The sequence below is a fragment of the Aplidium turbinatum genome, chromosome 10 (genome assembly GCF_918807975.1).
Source record: "Aplidium turbinatum chromosome 10, kaAplTurb1.1, whole genome shotgun sequence".
Classification (NCBI taxonomy): domain Eukaryota; kingdom Metazoa; phylum Chordata; class Ascidiacea; order Aplousobranchia; family Polyclinidae; genus Aplidium; species Aplidium turbinatum.
This window is the reverse complement of record NC_137481.1, coordinates 18,623,715-18,646,782: the sequence shown is the minus strand read 5'-3', so window position 1 is coordinate 18,646,782 and position 23,068 is coordinate 18,623,715. Positions and strand designations below refer to the sequence as shown.

General features: G+C 36.8%; 1 protein-coding gene across 2 annotated transcripts in view; it reads left to right on the top strand.

The window, feature by feature from the left end:
• LOC145777947 (exocyst complex component 6B-like) overlaps window positions 1-19,544 on the top strand; it is a 33,075-nt gene extending 13,531 nt beyond the window's left edge. For both annotated transcript variants that reach the window (XM_082589311.1, XM_082589312.1), the window contains 13 exons: window positions 1,347-1,796; window positions 4,616-4,815; window positions 6,180-6,300; window positions 6,463-6,534; window positions 7,912-8,098; window positions 8,572-8,698; window positions 9,401-9,512; window positions 10,575-10,736; window positions 11,304-11,456; window positions 11,627-11,768; window positions 12,202-12,388; window positions 13,822-13,934; window positions 19,195-19,544. In XM_082589311.1, the coding sequence (XP_082445437.1) occupies window positions 1,347-1,796; window positions 4,616-4,815; window positions 6,180-6,300; window positions 6,463-6,534; window positions 7,912-8,098; window positions 8,572-8,698; window positions 9,401-9,512; window positions 10,575-10,736; window positions 11,304-11,456; window positions 11,627-11,768; window positions 12,202-12,388; window positions 13,822-13,934; window positions 19,195-19,271 (2,103 nt within the window). In that variant the 3' untranslated portion in view covers window positions 19,272-19,544. The remainder of the gene's footprint in view (window positions 1-1,346; window positions 1,797-4,615; window positions 4,816-6,179; window positions 6,301-6,462; window positions 6,535-7,911; window positions 8,099-8,571; window positions 8,699-9,400; window positions 9,513-10,574; window positions 10,737-11,303; window positions 11,457-11,626; window positions 11,769-12,201; window positions 12,389-13,821; window positions 13,935-19,194) is intronic.
• The last annotated feature ends 3,524 nt before the right edge of the window (window positions 19,545-23,068 follow it).

The window sequence follows — 23,068 nt, the reverse complement described above, 5'->3', positions numbered from 1 at the left end:
TCTGATAAAGGAAGTTGATAACAAGGATAAATTGAAAAGGCTACAATCTTGTACTGTCACTGTCTCTCAGGATATCTCCTAGATCAGGGGTTCTTAACCTTTTAACAGTGGGGAACCGGCATAATTTTTAAAAAATGTTCGCGGACCGGCAACCAAAGATCGTAGTGAATAGAATAAATATTTGTAACGTTTTGTTAACTAGAGTTGTCGTTGCGCACCATACTGCAAGGTTTTAGCATATGATTTGTATTCAGGACGAAAATTAGAATAAAACGGCAATCAAATCAACTCAAACAGAAAAATGTCAATCCATTTCCATACAAAATCAATGTCAGTGGGAAATTTGCTACTGTTACGCTGCCAGTAGCCTATGTGAGGAAAACGAGATATAAAAGAAGTTTCTAAAACACGTAGCTCTGTTTGTCGTTTCTAAGAGAACTGTCGTTTCTAAATAGCTGGTTGAAACAATTACCATCAAATCGATTGTTTTGAAAGTTAGGCACGAATTCGTTGGCAAGAGATAACCAGAAGTGTGACTTATTGTTTGTGAAGTGTAACATATTGTAATTCAATCAGACTTTCTTTTTCATGAAGATTAAGGTCGCATGTGTTGACATCATCGATGCATGGATTGTTTATCCAAAAGTTTCTATGTCGAGGATCTTCATGTTACGCGAAATGAATCGTTAAAATTGTTAGCCAACTCTTTCAATTGTTGACTCACAACGCTCAGCACCTCTTTTTACTTTTTTCACCACTCCATTTCACCAGCATTTTCCACAGCAAATCGGCTTGTCTTCATTCCATTCTTTGAAAAACAAGATCTTTGCTTTCTCAAACTCCGGTTCTGGCAAATTTCCATTGCAGGCCTGACTTTATCCCGGAACTTCAAACTTATCTAATTCCAAATTTTCGTTTCCAACGACTTTAAAATTTATCAAAATTTTTTGAAAACGATTATGCAATTTGTCACAAAAACATTATCAACGGCACAGAATTAGGTCATCAAAAAGTTCACCTTTATTTTCAAACAATTTTATGTGGAGATATGTCAGTTTTCCAGCTGGGCATGTTTCACAGTGCGATCACAAGTTTACAATATGCTAATGACTCCACATTAAAATAAGCTTTGCAGAAAGTAAGATCTTTTGCGGACCAGCAAAAAAATTACACGGATCGGCACCGGTCCGAGGACCGGCGGTTAAGAACCACTGTCCTAGATTATGAGGCTGTAGAACAATTTATTTATTTTTCCTTTTGATTGAGTAAACACTGCAACTGCCACTACAAAATAAACTTCTCTTAATGAACATCAACGCTTTTCAGTACCCAATTCTCTCTCACAGGTTGAAAAAGAACGTGATCTTGAACAAGGGGTTGAAGATTCTGCCAAAGTCAATGGATTCAAAGTCACATCTGAAGAAGAAAGTCCGTCAGAAGCTGAAGCTTTTGTAAGAAAGCAACAAAAACTCTCCAATCAGACTAAAGTGAAGAAAAAAGCTCCAAACGTTCCTGCAACTGTTTCCCCACAACATCAACCACGTATCAACCCATTCGATGACGTCACAGATGAAGAAGATTCCCCAGTTGACACCAGAAATCCTTTCGATGACCCAAATCCGTTCCTCAACGAAACCAATGGCACAGAAAGCACTATGAAAAATGAACTCAATCCTTTTGCCGATGAAAAAGAAAAAAACCAAATCACTGCTCACGATGTTAATCCGTTTTTGCATACAAATGGACAGCATGCTCGAAATCCGTCATCCACTCAATCTAAAGATGAAAATTATGAGGTACGTGTGACTGGGCAGCCTATGACGTCATGTGTTTCATTTAGGATTGTACTGGTATCAATTGCAGCGAGAAAACACATTATACTTATACACTAGTTATATTATATTATGCTGTTATGAGGACTTAGGAGCACATGCAATGTGTTTATTTCTTTCAGAATGCGCAACACTTGTAATTCGTTTATAACAATATTATAATATAGAAAGACGTGTATATATAGCACTGAACCCTACGTAGCTATACATTTCCCTCAGCGTCTTAGTGCTTTACAAAGCCATATAGACTTTTTAAATGCGGCCAAATAGTAGACTGCTAATTTAAATCCATTACCTGAATGTTATGTAATAAATAACGAATTTCAGTGCAAATTTTCAAGGTTTTTGGTGTGACCCAACACCATTAGGGTATTGAACCCAAGCTGTATCAACTAAGTCCAGAATGGCCCGGTTCGGTGAGTCCGATTCGGTGAGTCCGATCCCTATTCGGTAATTTTTTCAATTTTTTTTTTTAATCATTGGGTATCGTAGCCTAGTTATCATTGCCGTTTTAGGGTTCGGGGTTAGAGATAGAGGTTAAGAACTCACCGAATCGGACTCACCGAATAGTAGCAGACCCAACTAAGTCACCAGACCATTTAGATTACTCCATTTAACTTAAACCAGTTTGTACTTCCAAAGCAAAACTTCCAACAAACTTTCTGGGTATAAAACAATACAATATATACTTAACATTTGGTTAAAACATTTGAAAAGGCTCCTAAAGTCCAAGCCAAAACACGTTAAAGTTTGTATAGAAAGCCTCAATGTGCGTCATCAATGATGTGATATTGAATATCACGCATCGAATATCCTTAAACAAATTGCTATAATTTTCTTCAAAGGTATTTTCAAGCTATTTACAGTCACTCCCAGTGCAAACCTTATTTCGTTTTTTCATCAGGAATCAAATGATAAGATTGAAAGTGTTGTCCTTTTAGAAGATGTTTCAACGGCACAAGAACATTCAGTTACATCGATTAATCACAATGCTAACCCATACAGTGACAATTTGCCACCAGAGGAAGACAATGGATCACAAACATGCAATAGTCTTGATGCATTGGCGACTGGATTTGAATCAAAAAATGATTATAAAGAGGCAGATACATTCAGTTCTCATCATCCTGTTAATATTAACAAAGTTGCAGTAGAAGCTTGCGATACTACGACAACTATTGAGAGTGTTCCATCAAGCTCCGTTGAACCTGGTGCTGACCTGCTTAGCGCTAGTGGGGTTACTGATGAGAGAAAGAATGAGGAGGCAGTAGAATTGCTCGTCAAGCCTCCTCCAAGAAGGAAGAAGAAGAAAAATGCTACGAAACCTGTGCCGCCGATTCCACAAACGGCTAATATTGATTCTGAAAATTCATGTATTCAAAGTGTTGATTTGACTACTCTTACATCAAACAACAATCTTCCACCAAATGAGCCAATCTCCAAGCAAAGTGTGACTCAGGAACAAACTTCTTCAACTAACGATAATAAAAACCTGCTCGAAGATACTAATACTGATCAATGTGTTGTGGATCTTCCACCAAAAGAGCTGATCTCCAAGCAAAACATGACTCAAGAGCAATTTTCTTCAACTAATAATAATAAAATCCCGGCTGAAGATGCTAAAACTGCTCAATGTGTTGTGAAAGAGTCATTGGAACAGAAGAGTAAAAAGTCAGAAGTTGTGCTTCATCACACAACTGCTCGATTTCCATCTTTTGCATTGGGCATGGGCACGTATCACAATGAGGAAATAAGAAACACACCTGAAGAGCATGAAAAACGACCTTGGATGAAGCAGCGGCACTGGCGGATAATGCCTGTCATATTCGTTGTAGGCAACAAGTTTTCAGTAATCAAATTTTCCAATCCTGCTACAAAATTAGAAATGATTCTATGATTTGAAACTAAATTCATTACGGATACAACTAAAGCAATGAGAAAATTTCAAACAGCTTTAATTTAGTCTGATTAGCGAAACTAAAACGGTTCAACATGATTAAAATGTTGGTTCAGCAGCGGTGTGTTGTTGGAGCGTTTAAAGGTGGACTGGCACATAGTGTTTTTGGTGGATACCTACAAGACCATAAACACTCCTAATTATTGTTTGGTTTGTTTGGTAAAGTGTAAACGACACACAACATTGCTTCATTGCCTTAAATGTAAAGCAATGATGCGGTGAACGAACCACTTGCTACAATTTCTGATGATCAAACTTTTAAATGTCAATATAAAATAAAACAATTGCAATCGAGAGATTCTTGATTTTTAAATGTTTGTTTAAAAGTATAGAGATTGTGGATGAAACCATTGTATGCCGGATAAAATAGTTTTTGATAAAAAAAAGATGCTTAATTTGACTTAATTTTGATTTAACCAAAACGTCAAATTATTAATTCATAATTAATCGAAAATCTATAGCAAGACAGTGCTGGTGAAGATGACAACTTCAGATTCATCCATTACGTTGATTCAATGAAATTCTTATTTTGATTTTTCACTATTTTGACGCTTAATTCAAGCAGTGATTTTTACTGCAAAACGTATTGTTTAGTAAAAGTTCTTTCACAACAACAGACGTAATACCATCTGAAAGTAGATTTTAAAAACTTTCTTTTGTGATTGATTCAAAGCGATGCCCTTATTGTCCATGCGATGGTTTAAACTGTTTTAAAGTTGACTAAATTTGATCTATTCGCAAAAGTAGGCATCGATTGCATCCCCTAAATACTGTTTTGCGCAAAGCTTGTTAAAAAATTCTCTAACATCCCCTGTAAAATTCACAGGATTTGTCGACTTCAGATTTGGTTGATTTTTCCCCTGTCTACAAATGCCTTCATATATTTGGTTTGGTGGGCTGCCGTACCCAATTTGAAACCTACTATCGCACACAACGCCGCAACCAAGCTCGTTTGGCACTAGAACCGCCAGCTTCCATGCAAGAAAACCCGGAGTTGTATGCTCACTTCTTTCATGAGATTGTCGGGTATGAAGCAGACTTGGACTTAACTAGAAGTTTTTAGTTTTTTGAAATTTGGTTGGAATTATAATTAGAGCTATTTAAGTTTTTACAAATTAGACTAGAATTAGAGCTACTTAAGTTTTCATAAATTAGAGTAGAATTTAAACTAGATTAGAATTAATTTGACGCAGTTGTCCCATATCTTTTTCTATTTGAATAAAAACGCCTATATGGCAACTCTGGATCAAAGCGTCATTCCACCATCACAGCTCCAAAACCAATTACATCATAATAGACATTGTAATGTTGGTGAATTGATAAGTTAACACAGTTTTTAATGACTTTAATGCTTAAAACGATGGAATGACACTTTGTTCTTGATCGTTATATTGCATTTTCTTTGCATGAGGTTGATAAGAGCACAGTTTCCTTTTATTTGATGAAAAACACTGTTGGACAAACTAGAATTTTTAGCAAAGCCGGAGATTTGATTAGAACTAGAATAAAAGTAAACTAGTTTTTAACAAACTAAATTAGAATTACCAACATTTTGCTCTAATTCTTGGAATTAGACAACTAGAATTATCTAGTTGTCCAAATCTGGTATGAAGACTTTCAGTTCACTACTTTTTTTTTACATTTTAACATTCAAACGAGAACGATCGTATGACTTGAAAATCAACTGGATATTGTTAGAAGAGAAGGGTGTCTTGCAATCACCGTTCTTGGTTGTAATATATTTTCTTTTTATTTGCCATAGTAATTTCACGTCCCACCTCATGGGCAACAACCTCGACTGGTTGGCTAAAACTTGTTAGAAATCCTGCTGCCTTGCAGGAAATACTTTTTTAAGTAAAGGCTAGGCCCACCGCCAATAACTGTGGTTAGCGTCAGGAAGGGCATCCGGCTGGAAAATCTATGCTCCAAAATATTATTTAATCGGCCACCCCCACTAGTGGGGAACAAACCGACGATGGATTATGATGATGATGAGTAATTTATTGCAATATTCGTTTTTTGCACATGGCATATTTACGCAATGCTTTTATGTTGCACCTGTTAAGCTGCATACAACGACATGAAGCGGAAGTAATGTCACGTTGTTTGATACTAGTTTGTCAGCCTAACCTTTTTTGCGGACTTGCATATTCACACAACTTTCTATTACTTCTATACTTGAAGAGATGGGTAATTTGATCGAAACATGTGTGTATCGCTGTCAATTCTTAAGATACAGCTTTGCTGAGTGAGTTGTTCTTCCTTTATTTGTGCTTAGAGTTCAGTTTACTGTTCATTGCAAAACAATGCTTTTTGTGATTCTGGAAATGCAACATTTTGTGATGTCATGTACCCAATGACCAAACGCGTGAAATTGTCGTTTTCTGTAGGTTTTTCGTGGTTGAAGACCACATCTTGCACACCGCTCAAAACCTCATCAGCCGACAGTTCATGGACGACTTATGGGAAATGACGATATCGAAGCTCATCGCCGTGCTGAGGACCGATTCTGTGAGTGCATGCTGACATAATCAATTCAAGTTAGATTTCATAATTACAAAGGCATTGTTCTCTACACGTTGTGAGTAAAATTGAAGTTAACATTTATGTAGTACTAGTTACTGTTGAAACTGTTTACCAGATCTTTGAATGCCTATACATTGTCGTTGTCAGGGTTATTCCAGTGATGCTGCTGTAATGATGAAGGTCAAGAATCTAATCGTCATATTTGCCGATACTTTGAAGGTATGCTTGCTTTGTTTCTGTATTGTAACTTGTGGTAACCATGTGAATGTATAAGCCTATGACTAAAGAATGCACCTCTATTAAATGTAAGCTGGACAAAACTGTCAGTTTCAAAACGCTATAAGGACAAACTACGACAAAATTTTCCACACGTTCGGCCACACATAGATCTATTTGAAACAGCTATATCTACTCCAATAAATCCGGTAACAAAGCAGCATTATTGACACGTGCAAAATTCCACAACATTGAACTGAAAAACAAACTAGTCCTGGCGGACTGTATTGTCGTTACGTTCACTGAACAAACCAGCAAGCAATATGTAGACATCGCTGGAGATAAATGGCTGCATAAAATCAAAGCCACAATGAACATACAGAAATTGATTCCACCAACCACTTAGTCCGTTTTCGTTACTCCTTTCCCATGTCATCACTCATCAGCAACCTTTGACCCACGTAGTGTAGATCTTCTTTAACACGTTATTCATTTTGATGTTGTATCAATGCAAACTTATTGTAACGAACTGTTGAGATTTACTTGATGGATGAACTTGTACCAGTGCATTGTTCAGAAATCATGGCAGAACATCAGGTTAAGATTTAGTCTTGCAGCTTTTGGTTTGAAAGTTATGTAGGCCTAACCATTTGAGTATGCTTTTATTGTTTGTTTTACGTATTTTTATTATTACTTTTGATTTTGAAAAAAAAGTTTTACTAGGCCTACTGTAGTAAATAAATTATAAGAGGTTAGATTGTTGTGCAAATGCTAGCGTTCAATGAATACACAGTAGCAGTTGTAACCATTAGGAATGCATTTCACGTTGTCAAGATGTAGCCTTTCACAGCTATTCAAACAGCATTGAAACTAACTGAAGCTTCGCGATTTTAGTGTTTTGTTGCAACTAAGCTGATTTTTGGTGGTTGAAGATTTAGATTATATATTTAGACGTGAAGATAAGTACGTTTTTTTACTTTCATTCACGTCCCAAGTCCGGGTTGCGTATTTGTAATCTGCAGGTCGCTGCAGCAGATGAAGTTTATTAACCAATCAGAAGGTAAGATTTAAATCAGCTGATCGCAGTCATTACCATTACTCTTTTTCCCGTAGTTACCAAACAAAGTCCAAAGCAAGAATTAAAGCTCTGGCTGAGTGCTAAAAGGGTCACAATGCTTGCAGTCAGCTGGTTTATAGGGAAAATTGTTGCATGTTAAAGCGTCTACCGGTCAAAGCACTCCATTTGCTGCAACGACCTACAAAATACAAATAACGCTAACCGTCCATATTTCAATTGCTTAACTTGGAATTTAACCAACCCAATCCACCCTATAATGTCTATAACTTATCAATAACATCAACTTATGGTGATCTCTCCAGGCTTACGGATTCTCAGTCAGTCGCTTATTTAATCTTCTCATGGAGATGAGGAATCAATACGGCGAGATACTGTTGAAGCGTTGGGCGCAAAAGTTTAGGGATATTTTTGACGAAGACAATTACACGCCGATGCTGATTGAAAGCGACATGGAGTCACAAGCACTTTTAACTTCTTTTCCATACGAAGGTTGGGCAATATCTTCATCTCGTGCATGAACATTTTGTTTTTTTATTCTACTGTATTTGTCAAGGCAACATTACCAATGGCTCTGTAGACGCATTAACAGCCGTCAAACTATTTTTTTCTCAATGTGGTTACAGTCACTTGTAGAATTTGTTTCTTCGTAAGACAGCATTTTGTTCTCGCTGAAGTGTAAACATGATATATACGATGTGCTATCTATACCAACCAGTGACCACTAGAAAGATGACAGAGGACTGATGACTAAAGTCATTGTATAAAACATGCTAAAGCTACTTTGTATGCAATAACAATAACACAACGGTGTTCCTTGTACGGAGGGCTCGGTACCCAGACTGCAAAAATCAACCATTTGCAGACGTTGAATTAAATAATGTAAAAAAACGGTTGATTTGCTATCTGGGTATGTCTTCATCAAAACCAAACAGATACACAATACAATAATGATTTCTCTTTAGATCCCAATTACGAATTGTCTCTCTACCCAAGAAAATTACCCTTCTCCCGTTTTGTTCCTCGAATTTACAATGAAATCAAAAACTTTATACGCGCTTGCTTGAAGTACTGCGAAGATTTGCATTTGAGGTGAGGCAAAATTGACAATGTTCGGTAGCTGGTTAATATCAGAAGTATCTTATGCTGTGTATTAACACAACATACAATTGTTTGTTTTTGCGTTTAAATAATGTCGATGCATATTGAAGCATGGTTTTGAAATGTACAAGTGTTAAGCTCGCTAGCTCATCAGCATAAGCCATTATAAGCAGGAATGCAAGCAAGCAGAAATGTGTTGAGTGCACGCAACCATAACGTTTCCTGTATGCTTCATTGACTCCACACAGCCATGACTTAGAAAGCGGAAAGATGCTTGTCATACTGCTTTCGGAAGTATTGGTGTAACTTCCTTCAATTCCCCATTTCCTGAAAAAGAAAAGTGTGAGGAATAATAGCATTGGTTTATTTTAATGCAGGAGTGTTGTGTCGCTGTGAAAACGATAAAATCACATTAAAATGCATATTAAAGATGGCTTTTTTTAGCCTCGAGATCTTTCTTGAGCTGAGAAAGCGATATTTTTTCATCATTTTAACATTTGGTTATAATGAGCAGTTTGTGGGCCAGATCCCAGACAGCAAAATCCACTATTTTTACATTGATTCAACGTCTGCAGACGTTGAATCAATGTAAAAATGATGGAGTTTGCTGTGTGGGATGAGCCTTGCGTGCGGACAGTTGGGTCATCTTTGTGTTTGTCTACTTTTAATGACACTAATGTTTTTACATCTTAGTTCCACTGAGGTGGATGACATGATCAGAAAGTCGACTAACTTGTTGCTGACAAGAACACTCGCCTCGGGCTTACATGCTCTGGTGCAGAAGCCAAACCTGGGTTTCACAGAGGTGAGTGTCATTAAATTTATCGGGCAGTGTTTCTGATGTTACGTTTGCGTAAGATACGAGGTTTCAGTTATTTCAACAGTTTTGAGAAGAGCGCTGGAGTTGCGAGTGGAGGGTCGTAGAAAACAAGGAAGACCAAAGAAAACGTGGAAAAGGCAAGTTGAGGAGGAAAGCAGCAAGGTGGGCTTGACAAGAGAGGACGCGTTAGACAGATCGATGTGGAGGCAGGATGTTAAGGCGATTGCGGCACTTGGCGAATCCGGTCACCCTCGGTAACGGGGACATCACCGGATTAAAACTGGACTACTACTGCTACTACTCAACACCATCATCCCACAGAATATGATCAATGCATCAAGTTTTATTCCATAATTGATGCGTTCACGCGCAGAAATCGCGTAATGTTTGTAAGAATAACATCAACGGTTTTATAAACTGACTCGGAAACTACGTCATAGTCCAAAAGTGTCACTCCCGTTCAAAGTATCAAGTGCAGTTCCGCATTTAAGTTCAGAGCTGTTTTTAAACCGTTTGAAAATTTTGTTTTGTCAACCACAAGCGACCGGTTGACTTATCACACCTTTAAATGAGGAAGGATTGATTTTTGAGATGGTAATCGATGTAGCATGTGGTGTACAACTGTACGTTGGAAGTGTTTCAAAGGAAGGTGTGCTTGCGGTTATTCACAACAATAAAGATAACGCGTTGTTTGCGGTAACTGGTATGATTTCGTTGTTAAAGAATTTTTTTTAAGCTACAGGAAAAAGGCAAAAGTATTCTTATGCTTGACACAAGCATCCGGAGGAAGAGAGGATAAGGTTCTCATTATGCTGTCGTCGGCACTAATAAGAGTAGGATTACCGTTTTTTTTCTCTCCGCCGCCTTTCCTTCAGTAACTACACTAGCCCAATTTATTCCACTTTGGGTATGCGTGAGCGGTGTTTTTCAACAAATGTTTTTAGCTGAGAGTCGAACCAGAATCGCATGATTGGAAAACGAGCGCCTTATCTGCTGCGCCATCCTACCGTACGAAATACATTAGAATAACCTTGTTTTTGTACTCAGCTTGTCCAAATTATTGTCAACACCACACATTTGGAAAATTCCTGTCGGCACGTGGAAGAGTTTGTCCATTCTATCACTGGCGTGAGAGTGGGAAGCGCGCATACAGCCAAACTCGTCGGCGTGTCAACTTTCAAGGACGCCAGAAATCAAGCTGAAACTCAGGTTATTTCCGGTTTAAAAACGAGTTCACGCAAATTCAAAAACCAAGCTTTTTCTTTAATCTTTAAATTTGACTGAAAATGGTATGATGATTGCTTGTTTCCAATAGATAGATGACACAAACTTTTTGAACTTGCATGTGTCAAGCTATTGGGGATGTAGTCAAGATACTTTGAACAAACAGTAGGGCCAAACATCCACACGTGGAAAATTTTGTAAATGAAATCCCTGTGAATTTTACAGTGTTACGTTCGTATATATATTTTGGTTCAATTCAATGCAACGCAATTAGGGGGCTCAAGACGTCGAGAAATGATCTTTCATTTCAAAGTCTTTTTTCGGCTTTAGTAGTTGCTTAGACAGCAAAATCCGCCATTTTTACATTGATTCAACGTCTGCAGACGATGAATCAATGTAAAAATAGCGAATTTTGCTATTTGGGTAGAAACAATGAACCTTTTGGTTTGACATTCCTTGAAATACAAAAAGTAACCTCTAATGAGATGCAAAGTTTTCGTGATCAAAAAACTTGTCATGTCGAGTATTTAATTAGTTTTGGCACTTTTTCAGATTTATAGCAAGTTGAACAGCAAAATCGATGAGTTTTTTGAGCTCGCTGAGTACGTTTGGCAACTCAAGGAACCGCAAGGGATGGCCAGTCGTTACCTCCGAGATCTGATTGCTTTCCTACAACACAACTTTGAAGTGTTCACTAACTTACCGGTGGGTGACCAGAACTATTTAAATCGTGGCATTGCTTTTATTTGTCGCATCCAAGCTTTCGCACTGTGGCACCAAAATTGCCAAATCAAACTGAAGATACTTATTCTGGGAAATAAATACACACAAATTTGACTTTAATTTTGTTCCTACCAACCTACATTTCTTTGCAGCCCAACGTTGCTCAGACCGCCTGCATGTCAGCATGCCAACACATTAGCGCAAGTTTAATGGAACTTATTATGGATCCAAGCGTCAAGGTCATCACGATGGCGGCTTTGCAACAGTTTAATCTCGACGTGATACAATGTGAATGTAAGTCTCTGATGCATTGTTAATTTTAAAATGTTTTTATTCTTTGTTTCATGCCTATTCATAACTTTTTTTTCTGATTGCGTGAAGAGTCACGGTCTATCATAACTCTATATTTCACGAGTTAATTTTCCAAATTCCAGCCTAAAATAGCTGGTATGTATTACTTTAAGTTAAGAGATGATCATTAGTTGCTGTAGGTACTAGGTAGATATAAAACAGTTTTCTTTCAAACAATTGTGCGTTTAGCTGACAAAAGCTAGTGGATCCTTACGGTACTAGCGGGGACAATCGCCAGGTCCCATCCATTAAAGAAGGGACAAATGGATGATGATGTGTTTTTGTTGTACAATTGTAGTCATTATACTGGTACTGTAATTCATAAAACTTTTCGCGTTAAATTTTCACGGAAAACTTTCCAATGTATTTTTTCCAGCTTTTTCCAATTCCGAACCAGTTCCTGGATTCCAAGATGGTGCTTTGCAGATGAGTTTTGTGGAGCTCCGTCAGCTCCTTGATCTCTTCCTCTCCTGGGATTGGTCCGCCTATCTTGCGGATTATGGAAGTGGAAACAGCAAGTATCTTCGGGTCAACCCTGGAACCGCTCTTAATCTTTTAGAAAAGTGTGTATGGTGTTTGCTGCCGAAGCACTTTGTGCCATAGGTTCATGTGTTTAGAAGTCATTTACATTTAAGAACTGTAATAATACTTTGGGCAAGCTTGAAAATCCAATGAAACCAACCTTGAAAATGAGCAAAAAAATTCAATGTTCAAGGTTTTTTTGCTCCCGACAGTCTTTTGTGATCTGAATTGCTTCAAAATTATTAACTATAGTGAGTTCGCTGTGAGCTCTGAAGACTCGGAAGTAAGATCACGTGGTTTTTACCCGCTCTGAACAAAGTGTTTTTTTAAACGTGCCAAAAAAAATAAGAGCTGTGGAACAAATTTTTATAGTAATGTGTAAGAGTACGTCATGCTTTAGGTGATATCTTGGACGACCCAAGGTGCATAAAGTTAAGTTTTTAGTTTTCCTAAACGTTACTATAATAGTTATTTCAAATTGACGCCAAAATACAAAGCCCTAGTTTTGTAGCTTTAAGGGGACACGCATGATGGAGGTTGTTTTATTATCTAAAAAGCAGTAAATTTCATCAGAATTCTAAATATGGTAAAATTTTGACTCTATTCATTGTCTTTGTGTCAAAACTTACGGTGCTAAATGTGAGTAATGTAGCTTGTGCTTTAATGGGTGTTTTTCAAATGCTGTTTTCTTTGAAAGTCATTTTTTGATAATTTCAACTATTCAATTTTCAACTACTCATTTATTTCTTGTCAGAATGGCATGAAATTTTGCAAGCATTATCAATATATTCTTGAGAAGTGATTTATGAGAGGATTTTTGCTATTTCTGTGAAGTTTCAATTCAAATTAAAAAACAATTTCAAATATATCAAGTTTGTCTAGTACATAAATTCAAAATTCATTTATTTTTTAAATATACATCCGTGGAAGAAAATCTCATCATTATATGGATAAGGGATGGCGACAATGCTAGCAAAAAGTTAGGAATGGTATAAGTTCTCCCTTGAGACTTATTAAATTTTTTACTGGTGGTAAAATTTAAAAAAAAAAAGGAAAAACTTTTGCATTTCTTTGACATATTTTTTCACGGAAACGTTTGTCACCTATTTAAGTTCCATAATTTGATTGTAATTTTCATATTCTTTCCAAAGCTATATAATATGTAGGGTTTTCTACAAGTTAAGCACATTTTCCGACCAATTTATTAAGCGCGTGCTGAAATTGATATTCTGTCAGGACTGTCCCCTTAATATAGAAAACGTGACTTCCAACCTCACAACAAACAATACTTATTTCTCACAATCAGCATCCAATTAAGTTTTCAACTTGATCACACACACTATGGTTTTGTGGTTTTTGTCAACCTTTCACAGTACATACCAGTACTTACTGCTATACCTACTTGATTTATTGTCGTTTCCTTACGAAACTGGTTTCTTGAATACGTTTATGTGATGAACAACATTTCCTCCAGGATAAAGGAAGACAGAGGCCACAGGAATATATTTACGTCACTGAGCAGACAGGAGAGGGAGAAGAAGAAACTCCTCGAGACCGTCATCCGGCAACTCAAAGGGATCGTGAATGGTACGTCACTGCTTGGTCCCTTATATTTCCAGTAAAAAGTTAACTCGTGTGTGTGACGGCAGTAGTTTTTGAAGGAGTTAAGCGACGAAGCAGCTTTACTTCTCGTTGCAACAACGCCAACTACTCTAGTCTAGATCTCTGGTCATTGTGAAATTTCGAACATGTACCACTTTTTAATAGCACAATTTGAGTAGAGAGGTAACTTTTTTAAACCATAAACAGACATAACCCAGCAACAAGACTACATTTAACAAATGTTAAATGTAGTGTTGTTGCTGGGTTATATCTGTTTACTTTTAGATAGAGTACCAAATTTTATCAATGTTTTGTCAAAGGCAAAAGTACTGACTCAAACATCCCACTAAAAAGACCTCCGAGTTTGTCTGGTCATCGAGGTCCAACTGTGTGGATTTTAGCACTTCGGGTTTAATTGAAATCCATCATGCAGCGCTTCAATTAGATGTTAGTTTTTCTGTAAAACGTTTTTGTCCCAAAGTTGGCGAAACCACATTTCATATGACGTCATACATTGAGTGTGTCATTTCATATGACGTCATGCAAGTCTACGTGTGCATGACGATTACCATCGTGCTGGTGGTTTAATTTCAGCGGAAAGCGGTGCCCTTAGATTTTCTTCAGCATGCACCCAGACAGCAAAATCCGCCATTTTTACGTCTGCAGACGTTGAATCAATGTAAAAAAGATGGATTTTGCTATCTGGGTAAGTGCTTTTTAAGGCCGTAATGAAATCATTGGACTTTAGATTTAACCAGCAAAGTTAGGTTCTTGATTTGTCAAAGCGCAAGTTCGAAATCAATCAAAATCTTGTCGTTTGAACCCATCGGACATCGGTTTTATAAGCGTCTATCTTATTGCTTACCTTATATAAATGAGAAAGTGGAAAATGCTACATGCTCTCCATACGTGAAATCGAACCGGTGTTCATTGATCGTAGCAACATGTTAGCATGGTAGCCGCCACGTGCGTACTACATTTGACTTTTCTACATGACCGCCAAGAAATTTTCCATTTTAATCGAGCATTCCATTTTTAAACTAACAAACTACCGCATAACATTAACCGTGATTACAATTAGTGTTATGGAAAATAGCCTAAAGCTTCTTTATTAAACAGCCATCATATTAGTTATCATCATACGTCGCTTCTGTAGCTAGCGAAAGTTTTGTGTTAAATGTTGCCCGATCGTTTGCTGTGCTCATTGCGTTGCTTCAGTTCCAAGAACAGTTGTCTGAAATATGACGCAATTAACACGCAAAGCAAGCGTTTTTTCTCATATTTTCATTTGCAAATGCTTTGTTTTTCTGCAAATCATACAAAGATGTGAGTTTCTCAACGAAAACCTTTAAAATTGGGTTTCTTGCTTCGAGAATGTTCCATCTGCTGTCCGGGTTGACTCAGCATTTCTAAAACATGATTCAGCAACACCAAAGTGTGAATGCAGCCATCGAGCATAATGTGCGCAAGTGCAGAGCTTGTTCGAACATTAACATGTCCCTGTGATTGGTCTATTCACGTTGATTTACCAACTAACCTGAGCTCCTACATCTTATGCAGCTGCTTGATGCCTCGACCGTTGGCTGCCTGGCTCCAAAGTACGGTTTGATTTTTCGTTAATTTTTCTTTATTTAAATTTTCATTATATTTGTTTTTATCATATTTTTAATACTGTAACATGAATCTTATAAAGCTTGAACCGGAGTTTTGTTTCCATTTTAAAGCAATGCACCTTGCACATTTGGTTTTTGCTGATGCCGAAATTTTCTGTTCATGACGATTTACTTAACGCATTGAAATCAGTTTTATTTAAAGCTTTTTTATGTTTATTCATCGCCACTTACATTTTGTTTTACTTTGCGTGGTATAAGTAGTAGAAATTGAATATAGTAATCTTTGAATCAGTAGCAGAACCGTTGATTTAAAATCATCTCTGCACATACATACATTTTTAGCTTTTCAAAGATAATTTATGGGGTTTCCATCAACACTCACAGACTTTCTATTGGCTCTTCGCAGAGTTTGTTTTCATCGATTTAAATGTTTCAAAGAATTATTTTCACCTGCTTCAATAGATTGCATTTTTGTAGTTTTAAAAATGTTATTAAAAATCTTCGATACTCGTTACTTTTAGCTTTCACACCTCGATTCATTTAAATGACACTGTGTACTGTTTTTCTTTTTTAACATTCATACATATTACACATCACAATTTTGAAACCCTTATAACAAATTTTGCATCAAAACAACATTGTATTTTATCTGAGTGATGTAAAAATGCATTTTTAAAACCTTGTTTGTTTGATATCTCACCAGATGGAGAAGTTCGCGTCCGACGCAAACGCCCACGGCTGAAAAGCTTCAAGAAGAAATGACCGAAGCTTTTCTCGAAGCTTCTTCATCATCGCTTCTGTTGTTCTTGCGTCATTTGATTTTTGAAGAAACCTGATGTAGTCGCATCACATTATAAACGTCCGGCTTGCAAAAGCTGTTTTTTTAACATTAATTCAATGTCTTCAGACGCTGAATCAATGTAAAAAGGACAGCTTTTGCTAGCTGGGCTGTAAATGAGGTGCAGTGATGCCACTTTGTGTTTTTTTTTTGTCTGAATTTTTATGTTTTGCCGACTGGTCCACCGAATATGCAAAGCTATAATATTTGTGGGAAACAGTATTTATCGCTTCACTCAACAATCAATTGAGGGTAAAAGTTTTTATGTTTGAAGCAGTTTTTCTGCAAGGAGCATTAACTTTTTTATGCGCACACAGCGTATTCTGCGTTAATTCAATGTTGTTAAATTGAAAAGCGATATCAACCATCCACTTAGTACAAATATCAACTGCAGTTGAAAACTAACTTCTTTCATTCTGCTTTGAAATGATCTTGATCTTATCAATTCAACGGTTTGCAAACCGCTACTACCACAACGAACTCGCAGCATCAGGCTAAAACGGGTCATTTGCATCTACATTTGTGAAGTAAGCAACGATCATGCTGCTAAAAGCGAAACTCAATCTATTTAAACTTTATATCTGGCTAAAAATCATGAAAAGAATAAGATTGCTGCCGCTGGTATTCCCAGATGTTGTGACTCAGCTTTTCTGGGATTCCGATCACTGGGCCTTGGTTAGAACTTTGTTTAAGCCAGCTATCACAATTGAAAATAACGTACTTCTTCCATTGAAACATGACTTTGTTTTCGAATTAATGTCACGAAGTGTTCATTTGAAAGTAGTTTATTTTGCTAACTGGTGATTATATCTAGTTGGTGCTTTCCTGTTTACAAATTTGATAATCTCTGCATCCAAAATATAACGTCTTGTATCGAAAAATATTTTTTTGCATCGATCTTGTAAATTGACATATGTCAGATGGAACGGAGCGACAAAGTTTCATTTTAAGTTTTAATCAGATCCAGCAAATAAAATTCCGTGATGTCTGATGTCGACCTTGTTTTTTTCATTTCTCACCTTGAACTCTGGGTTAGCTTTGTGGCCTAGTGTTAGACCTAGATTGCAAACATACGCTTATTGCCTATCCTACAATGTACAGTCGGATATTTGCTAATTTAGCCTACTTTTCTTGATTAATTATTGTTTTCTGCATTGTTTTTTCACGCTTTCTGTACTGTAGAATTCACCAATGCATGTGTATCAAACGGTCAAACCATATTCTACAGTCTCGACTACAACCATATCTCGACAATAAACACACTCTTTCAGTGATTCCGTTGCTAATTTTATAAATCCTCCAAGTCTACAGAGGGAAAACACAGTGCTCGTACAAAAATGGTTATATGGGTTAATTAAACCACAGCGTTTGAATTTAAAAGAAAATATGGATACGCATCCAAAGCCTTGTTCCTGCAAAGTAATCTTATAACTTCACTAATCTTGCGTTTTTAGTACCCTGAGGTTTATTTGTGTTCATATTACGTTCAGTAACGACTAACCCACATAAAAGTGTTGCGTTTTTATTAGGCCAAGTCGTCTGCCGTTAGAAATATATCATTTATTCATTGTTTTATTAATGCGTTCCTAACATGAATAAATGTGGAAACATATTATATACACTCAGTGGTGGCTGTTTGGGTCTGCGCTCGTCAGATGAGGTATAAATTACGGTTGCCAGCAGGAACGCACAAGCTTGTGAACGGTCGTGCAACATTCAACACAAATTTTTATCTTTTATTTCAAAGTGTGAAAAATCAATTGCCTTTGGCACTGAATAAATCTCCCAGTTCTTGTTGATGACGTAACAAACTAGAGTTTCACTTCTTTTTTCTTTTTTTTCTACTTTGAAAACTATTTGACGCATTTTACGTCACCACGGCTATATAACGAGTGATAACTTTTTGCTTTGACAACACAGTTAAATTTTTCAGCATTGCTATGTGCCAGCATGGTTTTTGAAGCAGCCTATACCACTATTGTTAAGTGGTTCATTAAACGGAAAGCAAGTAACTGTGAAGTACCTGCGTTTCATATTTTTAGTCAAGTCTGTGTTAAAATGAATGTTTTTTAACCGGGATAGTGCATTTGATATTCTACAGTTAGAATTTTCAACTCTAAAAGACATCTTTATTAAGCCTACCCAATCAATTCGTGCTAAGTGATAAAATTTGTTTCTAGTTGATATTGAATCGAAAGTAAAATGAGATAGCAATTGTTTGTATTGACGTCAAGGACTTAAATTCATAAGACTTTTTCAGCCGGATTAGCTACAGACGGTCTGTAGTAGTTTTACATTTTAGAAAACGACCTTCTGGTGGTGAAAAAAAGTTTAAGTACTTTCCCAGACAGCAAATCAGCCGTTTTTTGCTTTGATTCAAGACGTCTGCAGACGTTGAATCAATGCAAAAAACGGCTGATTAGCTGTCGTATCTAACTCTTGTCGTTTCACTGACGATTTGGTTTGGAAGTGAAGTTCGTGTACGTAACCTTTAAATTTGCATCGCATGCACGTTTTAAACTTTGTGGTTTTGCCACCTTTTCCTTTTGTTGGTTTTGTTCCCGTTCATTATTTGTAACTTTATCATTGCTGTTGTTTTCCGACAAAGAAAAATAAAATAAATTGAATTGAATTTCGAATTACATTTTCCTTAATGGCTTAAAGATAGCCACATGCATCCAGCTTCACTATTGCATAGCCTCGGAAAAAAAATTCAAGATAGCTTATTCTACATTGTGATATGTATAAACAATGTCACTTTTTTACCTTAAACAACTGTATCGATGTTGCACAGACTGGGCAATCATGTGCGTTCCTCACCACAAGCTGTCCGAGAACAAACTGAGTAAGCTAAAGATGTACGGACGATGAAGCTTGCGGATGAACATTTCGTCCCTGCTGCTTTACGACATCGTCATTTCCTGTTTGAACCGGATCCTAACTACGGATTGGTGACCACGCAATTGGACCAAAAACTCGTGCAAACCATCGCCATTTTTGTTTTGTCCACTCTGGACTGCATGAAAAGATGCTTTACTGATTCAGTCAACGCTAATAGCGTACACCAACACAGTAGCTTTCCTATTTCAGAGAAAGAGTAACGATTAAAGATGTCCGTTTTAACCTATCATTTGACCTATAGAACTACAGTTTTTTCAAATCTTCGTGAAATTTATCATGCCTGTGTTACATTTCCAACCTTGTAAAAGTTTTTAAAATATATCAGAGGTTAGTCAAATATCCTTCGACTCCATGCCCATGTTGCTTGTCTTAGCCGGCTACACAGCCGAGTGGTGAGAGCCCTGGTTTGACATTCGAAAGAGCGTCGGATCAACACCGCTCAGGAGCATGCGCTGCGTCTTTGGCAGGACACTTAAAGGCATGCCTGAAGTTGGACATGAAGATTGGCTTCCTTTTTGTCCACTCAATCTAAATCTTCAACCACCAGACGTAAGCCTGAATACGACAAAAATCCCCGAATGGCGTTTTTCCTCACCTTGTGCAATATGGCGATTCTGACAACCCTCTTTCCAAACGCGCCTTCAATAGATAATAACAGTTTCAAACAGATTTCTTATGATTTTTTTGTAACTTTTAATGGTGCAGTAAAACGTGGTTTCATATTTATTTGAAATTCTGTAAATTGCTTTTTGGATCACCTTCACTGTCTTCTTTTTATGCATAGTTGCTTGTTTCAAAATATTGTCCCAAAATGCGAACTTAAGCTTATAATTCAAAGCGCTTCGAAAAGCAAAGTGTTGCCAGTCAGCTGTGTATGAGTTTAATTTCTTCGTTTGGGCTTTGTTCAATTTAAATAGACGAAGCGATCCAACCATTTGCTTTTAAATCATCCAACAGCTTTGTAAAGTTATATCTACTGTAACCTATTCATTGATGTCACCACTCTTTAGTACTGCATCCAGCTTTTGGTTGAGCAAATTTATCAATTGACCCATAAAAGTTAACAGTTTTTGTTGCGGCAAATTATTTCCCAAAAAAACTGCTGACAAATCTTAGAACAACGTAACCTATCCTACTCCTTAAAGACAAATTTTGATTGTGCATTGTTAGACCGTTACTTCTTGCTCAGAAACCTTGGATTTTAAAACTCTTAAGAGATATTCACAATGCGTTGGTGCGTGGTAGCAATCACTTTACTAGCTCTTCCTTTAAAATAACCGTTAGCAACCCAAATTGATACCGATTTTTTTTACCGTACCAGCTTAACCCTCTCAGGATCGCTGTGGCCAGGGCTGTGGAGTCGGATGAATTTTGGCGTGTCTGGAATCGCTAAAAAAGCCGATTCCAGCTTGGTACGAAACGATAAACACTAAAATTTCAGTTTACAATCTTTTTTCAAAATATTGCACTTTTGTTCTCCGTATTACGCTCTAAAACTTTACCCGAAAATAGAACTGTTTGTTTTTGTCAGTTTTTGTGAAAGTCTTTGCTTCAATTTCGATCACAACTTCTGTGAAATTAATTTTTTTTTAATAAAAAAGGATCAAATAATCTGGCAACACTAAAGCCGGAGTTGGCCAGTTAAACAGTAAGCTCTACATTCTAGAGCATGATCATAAAATTATAATACGTAAAATAAATTTTAATTTCCTTTTTTGGAAACCTACACTTGTGTTTCATACAGCTCATGCTTATTCTTCTTTGTCAATTCTATGATCATGTTTACCGTTATAAACCGGGGAGTCGGAGTCGTCTAATTTTTGCCAGACTCCATAGCCCTGGCTGTGACAACTTTCGACCATACTTTCGACTATCCCTTTCGGTCTTTGGCTGGTTGGTTGGTCAATGGTCATACCAATCGCCATGTCGAGTGTCGACATAGTTTTGCCTTCTTTTTGTTAGCCGACCATGCCGCCTGCACCTGAACACTTCCAGATATCAGTTTTATTATCTTTCTCATTTTTCAAAACATACCCAGACCACTGTCACCAGCTCTGGGAAATACTTTCATTCAGTCCTTTTACTGGAAGGGGTGCTGACGTATTCAGTTTTGATTTTATAGAATTTTGTTACTCCAGCCGTCCATCGAAACAGATACTGTATGAATTAGTAAAAATATATTTGCTCGCGTAGATTCTTGCAATTGTGTTTGTTATCTTGAAATTTTTTTCTTTGTGCATGATCAGAAAAAACAACCTATTCTCGAGGAATGTGTAGTCATTGCGTGATTATCTAAAGTCTAAATCTTTTGAATCGATTTTCTTTTGAAGTGTGAAATTTGACAGAGTGCTTGATCTTCAGTGTACTTGCCTTAGTTTTTAAATGTTACCGAGTGTTATCGATGCGCTATGTGGGAAAATAGCACTTTTATTTGTTGTGTAATGTGTGGCCGCTATCTTGTACCCTCAAACCCAAGATTATGAGCCCAAACGTGCTCTAAAATGGAAACATTATTCTTGCAACAAAGTTAAATCTAAATAACTCAAAGCTAGTTTTTCAATATAGGCTAAATATTTATTAAATTTGTGAAGTGAGGTTCCAAATCCGCATGAAATTCCAGCCGGCGCCGGCTACTCTTCCAAACACTTAACTGTTTGTTGAAGGAAAGTATTAACTTTTCCGCTACCAAAAAGTATGAACCTGAGGCTACATAATATGTCTGTCTATAGTTACGTATGTGCAGTTTTTGAGTTTCATTACGTTGATAAAACCATGCTATACAATATACATATTACATAGTGTTTCGTTGCTTTGCCTGAACTATATATCTTACACCTACGCATGTGAATTACTATTAGAATACTTTAAACTGTACACGTGAATGCAATAATTACACAGTTTGCTTGTAAACTTGGAACATTTATGTTTGAATATTGCAGAGTTGCGAGTGATTAGACCAGTGTATATTAGGGTGGCTCGTTTTAGAACCTTTTTTTTTTAATTCTCTCGGGGTAGTGGGGAAATGGTGCCAATGAGTGAGAAAACAATCATGACAAAATCTGAGATTCGTAACAAATTGTCTTCAGCCTCCTCATGGGGCCCAAAAATCGAAAAATGGGGTCAAAAACGAAATTTTTTTCAAAAGTATTTTTAGTTTGGGTAGATACAATACTGTTTAGATATATCTAAATAACCTAAAAAAAAATTTGAAGTCATTTAAACTATTCCTTCAGATTCCTCACAGCTTCGGCAAATTTTCATTTTGCTGAAAATTTTGCATTTTTGTTTGTGGTTACATAACTACAAACTTCGTCAGTGACGTAAATTCAAATAAAAGACGTCACTTTTTCCTACCAAATTAACCCAATTTCATTAAAAAATGACGCAACAGCTCAGGGCAGGTCTATAAAGAGAAATACAATGACGTTTTATAGCTGGCAAAATGTCTAACGCAATTATGTATCATGAAACCACCCACAAAAATGCGAAATTTTCAGCAAAATGGAAATTTGCAGAAGCTGTGAGGAAGCTAAATAAATAGTTCAAATGACTCCAATTTTTTTTCTTAGGCTAATTAGATAGCCTATATCTAAACAATATTGTATCTACCCAAACTAAAAATATTATTGAAAAAAAATGCGTTTTTGACCCCAATTTTCGATATTTGGGCCCCATGAGGAGGCTGAAGACAATTTGTTACGAATCTCAAATTTTGTCATGAGCGTTTTCTCACTCATTGGCACCATTCCCCCACTACCCCGAGAGAA